At 36.0% G+C, this 10,052-nt stretch overlaps 1 protein-coding gene across 1 annotated transcript; it reads right to left on the bottom strand.

Annotated features, from left to right (window-relative positions):
• Positions 1-1,363: 1,363 nt before the first annotated feature.
• On the bottom strand, positions 1,364-2,491 carry SMCO3 (single-pass membrane protein with coiled-coil domains 3). Its single transcript, XM_036299958.1, has one exon. The coding sequence runs from the start codon at positions 2,477-2,479 to the stop codon at positions 1,802-1,804; it is 678 nt and encodes a 225-aa protein (XP_036155851.1). The 5' UTR covers positions 2,480-2,491; the 3' UTR covers positions 1,364-1,801.
• Positions 2,492-10,052: the final 7,561 nt, after the last annotated feature.

Raw genomic sequence — 10,052 nt, 5'->3', positions numbered from 1 at the left:
TCCCCTTAAAGAATACACTTGTTTATTTCGGATCTTAATCTGAATATTCCTTATAGGAAAATGTTAGATAGAGGTCAATTCCGACAATCCGTTATCAATATTCTAAAATACTGGTGGAGATGTTAATGTTTAGTAGAATATTTAAATGTGCGCTTAGCTGTTTAAGATTGGTCCTTTATCTGAACTAACCTTCGTTTTAGGAAATTCTTGATTTTGTTTTTGACTTGAGTCTCAGAAAGAACAGTAAAACGATCTTATAGTTTATAGCTTATAAACCAGGTAATAAACAACAAAAATATTTAATATTGAAGGTGAACTAAATTGTGATATTTTGGAACTAATATTAAAAATCAATGATAGAAGAGAAAATGAATATTTTTGAAAAATTAATATATTTCATCTAGCTTTTACTTTTTGAGATACCCTGAGGCTTTTAAATTTTCAAGACATTTCTTGAATTTGGATGCAAGAATCAACTATAACAAACACATTCTTGCATCAACAGCTTATTAATAATTTTGTAAGTATAATCTAAGAGTCTCAATGGGAAATTATTAGTTGGTGCAGGATTTAGAAAACATTTCCATCTGCAGAAATTTAACTGAACCATTAGGCCTCCATAGCCTCTGGATATCTCTGAAATTAATGTAATTAATTAAATGGGCTACCCAAAGCTTTACATAGCAAGGGCAACTTCCTCCATTCTGCTAGCATTGAAAGTGAAATATTTTTTTTTCTGAAAACTCAAAAGATCAATTAGGATTTTCCTTTGAATGACAAATTCTTTTTCTTTTAAAATACGTTTTTATTGATTTCAGAGAGGAAGGGAGAGGGAGAGAGAGAGAAAAAGCTCAATGATGAGAAATAATAATTGATGGGCTGCCTCCTGCACGCCTCCTATTGGGGATTGAGCCTGCAACCTGGGCATGTGCCCTTGATGGGATCAAACCTGGGACCTGTCAGTCTGCAAGCCGACACTCTATCCACTGAGCCAAACCAGCCAGGGCTGAATGACAGGTTCTTGAAAGAATTGCTACTTCCTCTCCTGCACTCTGAATGCATTATATGCAGGTGTATCTTGGATTTGCTTTTTTAAAAAAAGTTCCAGAGTGTTCAAACATTTCACTTGAGGGATATTTAATTATCATAGAACAGTTGATCAGGGTTGATTATACTTATAGAAACAAAACCTTCATTTTTTTTTAGTTTTAAATTTTTATCCATTAAAAGTCCATTCAGATTATAGTGTTTAATTAAGAAGTTTACAGAACTATGACTCTTTTCATCATAGAAGTAAGAAGTTACAAACCTTATTCCAGTTTTTTCCAGTTTACAGAAAATTGGATTTAAACTGATGGTTGAAATTATGGTAGTGTTTTCTATTACATTCAAAGGCCCAGGATTTGTGTCCAGGCAGAAATTACAAAGTATGTCCTCTTAGAACTAAATGATGTCTGAAGTGTTAGGAATAAAAATCGTTGCATTCAATGTACATTTTAAAGATTTTTACTTGATATTAGAAAGGAAAAGGCAACCCCTACACCTGCTACTCTACATTAGCATGTACCCTAATATTGAGCTGGTAGAGGAGAGTTAGAAGAATCCTGGGATTCTCTCCCACGGTTTAGCACCAACTGGTCCAGACATTTGTTACTGATGCAAAACTCAAGGAATCTTCCCAATCTGTTACGGTATTTATGTCTATGTTGGAAGCTTATGGAAAATGAAGCTAATCCAAGAAACCAAACACTATTATTGAAAGAGAAGCAGAAAATATTCCAGTGGCGAATAAGGTGGCTGTTTATTTCATTTGGTGTTTCACTGTATTGGTGACCTCAGTAATGGCATGATGATATTTTTCTGAGGCTGACTTGAATTCCACCAGATGCTTCTCATAACTTTTGATGGCTGCTTGTAGCTGCGTTTTCTCTACTGCTCCTAGGATGGCACGGAAGACCATATCTATGCCAAGGCCAAGAACAGCAACTCCTATGCTACCAAGGAGAGAAGCACCAATTTGAGCTAACACAGTGACCAACTTGTTAATTATGCCAGTTGTGACATTTGAGCCCACGAGTTTAACAGCCACTGCACTGGCTGCAGAAGTGGCTTCTCCCAGGATGACTGAAATAACCTTTTGTACGATTGCAATTTTTTCTGTTTCCCTTTCCTTAATATCCTGAAGTTTTCTATAAAGGGTTGGCTCTAGTTTATCTTTTAGTGCTTCATCAACCTTTTGCAATTCCTTTTGGATTTTCATCACGGCTTGGATAATGGTATCACAGTTTTCTTTGATGGTCCCATTTCTGTTCATCTCAATGGAGGCCAGCCTGCACCCCAAATGCATATTTAAAACTTCAATCAGCTCATTGGTGGCACGGAAGCTGTCCGATAAGCAGTCAAGGAGCTGTTGGTGAAGATGGTGTACTTCTTCCCGCCTCCTTGGGTTCTCTGGGTAGAGGAGGTCACTCTCAGCCATATTTCAAATATGATCTCTGAAAAATAAAATGGTGAATTTTTCACTAAAAATCTTTAAAAAATATCTGCTGTTTGCATAGATTTGACCAAGAAATCTTTTATTTCATGAAAAGCAAAGTAGCAATATGCTATGTAAGGAATTCCTCAGGAAACTCAACAGGTTCTTCAAAACAATTTTTATGAAACTTGAAGTCAGTGTAGGGAAACGCAGGTAACAGAATACAACCTATGGATGCATTCAGGAATTACATTTTGTGGTGAGGGGAAGTCCTAGATAGGAAATATTTATGTTTATGAGGCATCTGATTATTAATAAATAAATGTGATTATTTTCAAGTAATATTTAATAACATATTTGAAACACTGCAGTTTGAAATGGTTAGTTCTTGATAACCAGAGCTAATGGTTAGCTCCTTTATTTCTCCATCCTCTAGTCGCCACACTGAATAGACCTATTGGGTTGATTTCCACAGTATTGGGAGTTAAATTAATAGGGCCAGAAGAATATTAAGATCTCTGAGTTTACAGGGCTATTAATATATAATTTTGTTTATATACTCTGTTATCTTAATGTACAATATTCAAATCACTTTATATAACTTTACAGGCAATTTCTCTAAACCTAAGGGACATTGAAAGGCAAATATAATAGACCTTTACAAAAAATCCATGTGATGAGAGTATAGATTCAAGATTCCTTTCATTACAATCTCACTTGAGGATTAAAGACATGGTGCAGGGGACAGCAGTTATGACTATTTCTCTGATTCTCTATTTTCAAAGCTTATAAAATAAATTATTTAGAATCTATATTGTGGTTGACCATTATTAAGATAAGTTAGAGTTACTGAAAGAAGGTAATGCCATTTCATGGAAGTATTAAGGAATAAGTAGGAAAGCACACCATAGAATGAATAGAATAAGTCTGGTAGGAGCCTTCTTATGTTTGCACTTCTGGCTCAGAGTACCATGAAGAGAAAAAAGGAATAAGGATGTTCTTATGAGTTATTTGTCTAAAAGCTTGAGCCTAGTGAAGACCATTACTCAATGTGCATACCTTGAGTAGGATTGCTATGTCATTTTTGTTTTTCACTTAAACTCTTGGAAGAAAAGAAAGAGAAAATGGAGTTCTGTATATCTGTGTGGTATCTGGCACATTCTCTCTTTGAGTAGATAGTATCTTGGGCCCTCCTTTAGGACCATGGTTTTTAGGCTAGATAGGGCAACCTGAGAAGTATGGGATGAAGGACGTGAGGTATTTTTCTCTCAAGAAAAGAAACATGAAGTCATAAAAATATAATTTGGAAATGGAGAGGGGAAGATATTTAAAAAATGGATAAGGAACACAATTACCTATGCTGTTAAATTTAGAAAAATGCACTGATACCCCTGGTGGCATAAACTTAATCATGGTCAAAAATTCATTTTTATCTTTGATTCAGATCCAGTAAAACACACACACACATGACACAAACTTCTCCAAGACAGTGCCTAGAAAATATCCATTTAAAGAAATTGTTTACTGAGGGTCTATTAAATAGTCCCCAAATTCACCATCTGGTTGTAAACAGAAATTGTAACTATAAATTTGAACTTTGATTTCTCTTTTTTCTTCTAGGAATTTTCCATTAAACGTTTTTTTGGGGGGTGTCTTAGTTTTCAGATCTTATCATGAAATGAAAACTGTACTTTCTGACTTTGAATTCAGAAGATCACCAACTACATCCCTATTCAGATATTTAGTTGAGAGGAGTTTTTCTTACCTTGAAAAAGTAGAAATATATCTAACAACTACCATATGCCACTATCTGAAGCCCTAACTTCCAGAAAAGGTGTGTGGTTCTACTTGCCCCAAGGTAAACAAATGGAGAAACGAATTTTCCTCTGGGATGGGAGGTCAAATGCTTCCAAGTGATCAATTTCTTCTTAACAAATTAATTATTTTAGCACACTCTTAACAAATTAATCATAAAATATATCCAAAAGACTGAATAGGTGAGACTAATCTTTTCAGGAAAAATAATGATGGGACTTTTTCCTTCTCAAATATTAAAACACTCAAAATACAATTAACCAGTATTGTACAGGTGAAAGAGTAGATGGAATTGTGGAACAAAATAGTCCTCAAAGCAGACCCTTCTATACATTTGATGTAATATATGATAAATTTAGTATCTTAGATTGGTGGTAATTGAGATCATTATTTCATAAATTATTCTGACATAATGGGGTAGTTTTAGGGGTTAAAGGTGATGTAAAAATGTTATTAGCATAATATATGTTAAAAAATCAACTAATAAAATAGGAGAAAATGGATAATTTTCAAATGTCAATATAGAAGACTTTATAAACTTAAAAACATTGAAAAAAGACAAAAATTTGATTAACAAAGATAACCATGTAAAAGCAACTAAAAGCAAACTGAAAATACAATAAAAATTAAATATTAATTTTTAAAGAATGTTATTAATAAAGTAATAATCTGATACCTAAATTAGCAAACAACTGAACAGACAGTAAATCCTATAGTAGCTAACTGATGAGGAACATCCAATCTTACCAGAAACCAAAGACACAATATTTTTTCAACTGCAAAAGTAATATTTTATTTACATACTGACTCCCTTGCACGTGCACTTTTATACCCAGATGATCCAGGCACCATTTCATAATTTTGTGCCAATAACAAGTTTGAGTAAGAGACATCAAGAAGTGCTGAGAATTATTTCTCAGATCTAATAGAAAAGGACTTTTATTTTTCTAAGTCTGGCTTACCTTCCTAGCTCTTTTCTTCTTGGGGAAAGGCTTTGGGAGGGTTCCTTATCTTCAGCTCGCCTGCTCCTATACCTGCTCCAGTATTGACCACACAAGATTAGTTCTGTCCCAACAGTGAAATAAATGCTAGAGAATTAGATGGAGGAGAGGTGGGGTTTGAAGGTGAAACTAATGAATTATTTCTTAGGTGAAATTTGAAGAGCCCGATGAAGGGAGCAATTCAATAATTCAGTAACAATTTATCTAATTGAGTAGCACTTTACTATGTATAAGGTGGGATGCTAGGCTCTGTTGAGCACACAAAAATGAAAAAGACATGGTTCTTGCTTTATGGAAATTCTAGTTAACACATTGCGGACGGATCACGAGAATTCTCGTTCATGTTACGCAGTGTTTTACGAAGTATCATACTTTAAAAAGATATTAGCTTGTAAGAACGTAATAACTTCAAAATGCAATTGGTATTTAATTTTAAAGCATGCCTTTAACATTTATGTAAAACGTTTTTTTTCTGTACTCGTTCAATAGAAACTTATCTGGACACTGGGTAAAGCTAGCAGTAAAACTACTAATCTGCAATGTGTTAAGATGGTAAAATTACCTGTCATCTTGAAAGTAATATGCCATTCAAAATTGTAGGTAGAGGTGGTGCTTGACTTGTGCAAATTCAAAATGTTAAACAAGTCACTCTTTAGTATGCATTGATACTGAGTCAATATGGAGACATTCAGTCATCCAAAGATGATTAACAATTTGCACCCTCTCAGTTTGTTACTGATAAATATATGCTTGTTATTTAGAGGTCAGGTTATATACCACATGGAAAACCACCATTGGTAATGTACAGCGTCTCCACTATTGACCATGACAATTTAGCTCTGATGTTCAAATTGCTTGCTTCACTCAGCAAAACAAAAGTCCTTCAATTAATTGGAGTCACACTTCTTAGAGATCCTAGGTATTAGGCATGGCTAAGTGATGTCTTATTAAGAATATATAGTACTGTACCTAAAAGTAGTTCTGAACCATATATTTTCCTCTATCTTATTAATTTTTCATGGATCACCTTTTAAATATGACCTTTTAAAATTCGCTCTTTAAAAAATTATTTTAAAGTAATTTAAAAAGGACTTTTAAAGATTGGTACTAGCAGGTTGCTAAGTGGTCTGCTGATTACCTGCACCTTTTGTATGGTAAATTTAAATTTTTACATTATTTGTTATCGCATGATAGGGCTCCCTATCACTGAAAAATTCACTCTGGACTGTTACTATCTACTTTGCACAGCAGAATTTGTGCTGTTTTATCTGTACTTGATTATAGTGGCTCTTGAAATAGATACTAGCCCAGACAGTCTGATGGGGAATTACTAGCCAGTAGGGGGAGCGCTTGGTGTCTGGCTGCCCATTTCACCCCAGCCTATGCTGAAGCAACTGTGCTTTTTTGTGTTGCAGTGTTTGTGTTGTGGGTGGGCAAAATTGTATTTGATGAATGCTCTGTTGCTAAAACAGAATTTGGAAATCACATGTATTTTAATTTGTTATTTTGTAAAAAAAAAGAAATACATTTGGGAACGCCAGTGATTAGCATTTGGAGTGGAAACAAAGACTAGCTTCATTCAGATGGATTCTTACTGAATCCATGCCAATTTTATTGACTTGAGAAGTAAACATTCAAAAGCATATAAGAAGTGGTAGAAATATTTCGATGATTGTATCTAAAAGTTAGAGTTTATTTAGTGATATTATGCAATTGTTTTAGCTTTTACAGGAAAGGAACTACCTTACAAAATGAAAATCTATTGATTATCACATATTCAAATAAAAATTCCTGAGGATACTTTTGTGAATAAGAGTAGTACACTGACTGTCAAATAGTATAGAAATTTAAAGAGAGAAATTAATATTGATGTGATTCGTGACATAAAAGGACATTTAACAATTCATGTGAACACACAGTGACACAGGTGTCATTTCATCCTTCATCCTTTCTAAAATGGATTTCTTCACCGCTTTGTCTTCTCTGACAATCAGTTATATAAGCTATAAATTTTATTCTTTCTCTAGCATTTTCAGAGAAATAAATAATCACAAGGAACATGCCATGATATCCTCTGAAAACAAAGTTGTTTTGTTACTTTATTATATTGATGGCTAGGATTTAGGACTGACATGTTATTTCAAATTGCCTATAATATTGAGGAACAATATTAGAAACACCCAGATTGCTTACCTTGCCGTGTTTCTGAGTTCAGTAGTCGCAGCAGTTGTTTAGTAGTGTTGTTGAAGTGCTGTTTCATTTGGTTTCAACTGGATGTTTCTGATGGAATGTGATGACTTGCAGGCTTTGCTCGTCTCTGCTGGGTCCCTCTGCCTGTCTGGTTTATGGACTATTTTTACATGACTTAGTTCCCAGAATTCTTCTATTTCTTATATTAATATAAAAGTAGTATATATCAAGTAATTATAATTTGAAAGACTAATAACATGGTAAAACTTATTTAGTTTTATGTTCTTTAATAGACTTTTTATTCTTGAAAAGGGCTATATAACTGAACTAATTCAATTCAGTAGAGTCGATGGCTCTTTGATTGCAGAGCTCAGATTTTGGGATTTCATCTTGTCAACTAGTCTAGGTATTATGTTTCCTTTAATTCTGTTGCATTTGTACCTCCATCTGTTGCTGACTGCTTTGTTTAGGTTCCTAAGAGGTATAAATTCAAATATATTTCCAGCCAAATATGAATTTTTTGGTGTGCTATTAATTCCTCTGACGTTTATCACTATCTTTCTTGTTATCTTGGTGAATGTCTTAACCAGGGGTCCCCAAACTATGGCCCGCGGGCCACATGCAAATACAAATATTGTATTTGTTCCCATTTTGTTTTTTTACTTTAAAATAAGATATATGCAGTGTGCATAGGAATTTGTTCATAGTTTTTTTTAAAACTATAGTCTGGCCCTCCAATGGTCTGAGGGACAGTAAACTGGCCCCCTGTTTAAATGGTTTGAGGACCCCTGGTCATAGCAATATAAAAACCTTAAAGACTAACTTGACTCTTTTAGCTTAAAGTTTAGATCAGAGTCTTCCATCTTCTGGATTCCCCATTTATTTCTCCTGAAGCAGGAGAATCACTCAGCCCAGTGTAATTTTGTGGAGAGACTGCAGGCTTTTGAAAAAGTCCTGATTTTGTGTACCCAAAGTGCCACTTCCTAACCAAGTATCCTTGGGAAAGTCACTCTCTCTAAATATTTTCGTTGGTGTAATGTGAGTATGAGTACATAATTTATGGATTGTTATAAGGATTGAATGAGATAATGTTTTAGATAATGTATGTGAAGCAGTTGGCATAGTGTCTGATCTATGGCAAAAGCTTACTAAATGGAAGCTCTTCTTATATTAACAATAATTTCTGTTATTGGGTGGTTGGAGGGAAAAGAACCAAGATGCTAGCTAGGAGACATAAAATCTAAGGGTGCTGCCTATTATAGTCCTAAGGAAGGATTAAGTGAGATATTATTTTATTTTTATTCCAATGGGTCAATTTGTAGTGGATGTATCCTAGGGCCCCACCAGGTAGGGGCATGGTGAAAAAAGCAAAAAGCAGATGTAGTCATTGAGTCTGAACTCGATATGGAAGGATAAGCAGGATTTCCACAGGTGTGTAGGAGCTGGGGTATGGAGATGGGTACTGCTGGGGTCCAGCCCTAACAGGTCCAGGGGTCCTCAAAGATGTGGACGGAGTTGGCGAAGAAGGAAGGACACGGAGGCAGCGTTCAGTTGATCAGCAGCCTAGCCAGGATTTCTAGCCAGGATCTCCAGCCAAGTTCTGTCTAGGTTCTCTTGCCAGGTTCTGTAGCCATGTTCTCTCGCTAGGTTCTCCAGCCAGGTTCGGTCACCAGGTTCTGTGACCAGGTTCTATCCAGGTTCTTTTGCCATGTTCTCTCGCTAGGTTCTCCAGCCAGGTTCGGTCGCCAGGTTCTGTCTAGGTCAGCCGTGGGCAAACTACGGCTCGCGGGCCGGATCCGGCCCGTTTGAAATGAATAAAACTAAAAAAAAAAAAAAAGACCATACCCTTTTATGTAATGATGTTTACTTTGAATTTATATTAGTTCACACAAACACTCCATCCATGCTTTTGTTCCGGCCCTCCGGTCCAGTTTAAGAACCCATTGTGGCCCTCGAGTCAAAAAGTTTGCCCACCCCTGGTCTAGGTTCTCCAGCCAAGTTCTGTAGCCAGGTTCTGTCCAGGATCCTTTGCCATGCTCTCTCGCTAGGTTCTGTCTCTAGGTTCTGTGTCCTGTTGTCTTGTTACATCTGTATTTATACCAGTTGATTCCAATCCTATCAATCTCTATTCCAAAGGTTAGGGCGTTTCTTATCTCCATTCCAGGGAGTAAAGATTATGTAGCTTAAGCATGATTGTTCGTAGTTAAAGTGATTAACTACCCGCCTGGCACTTAGTTAAGGGGTTTTATTCCCTCCCTAACTTCAGGGGAAAATCCCTACCTGGGGAAACAACCTTTCTCGGAGAGGTGACCTTGGTTAAAACACATAGCGCCAAGAAGGGGAGCAAACATATTAAGAACAGTATGCCATAGACACCAGGTCCCTTGAAACGTATGCTGTGCAGATGTTCCTTCCCTGCAGCGACTGTGTCAAGCAGCAAGGACGGACCGGCTCCCGGCAGGGCACAGGGTATACTAAGGAGATGCACAAAAAACTGTCGAGCATTTTCAGGGGAAAAATCGACTATGCTGGTGGTACAAGGTATATATGAAAGCTGTGAAGGGAAGGCA

This window comes from Myotis myotis, unplaced genomic scaffold (assembly GCF_014108235.1).
Source record: "Myotis myotis isolate mMyoMyo1 unplaced genomic scaffold, mMyoMyo1.p scaffold_m19_p_3, whole genome shotgun sequence".
In the NCBI taxonomy this organism is placed as follows: Eukaryota; Metazoa; Chordata; class Mammalia; order Chiroptera; family Vespertilionidae; genus Myotis; species Myotis myotis.
The sequence above is the reverse complement of the archived record's forward strand: the minus strand, read 5'-3'. Positions and strand labels throughout refer to the sequence as shown.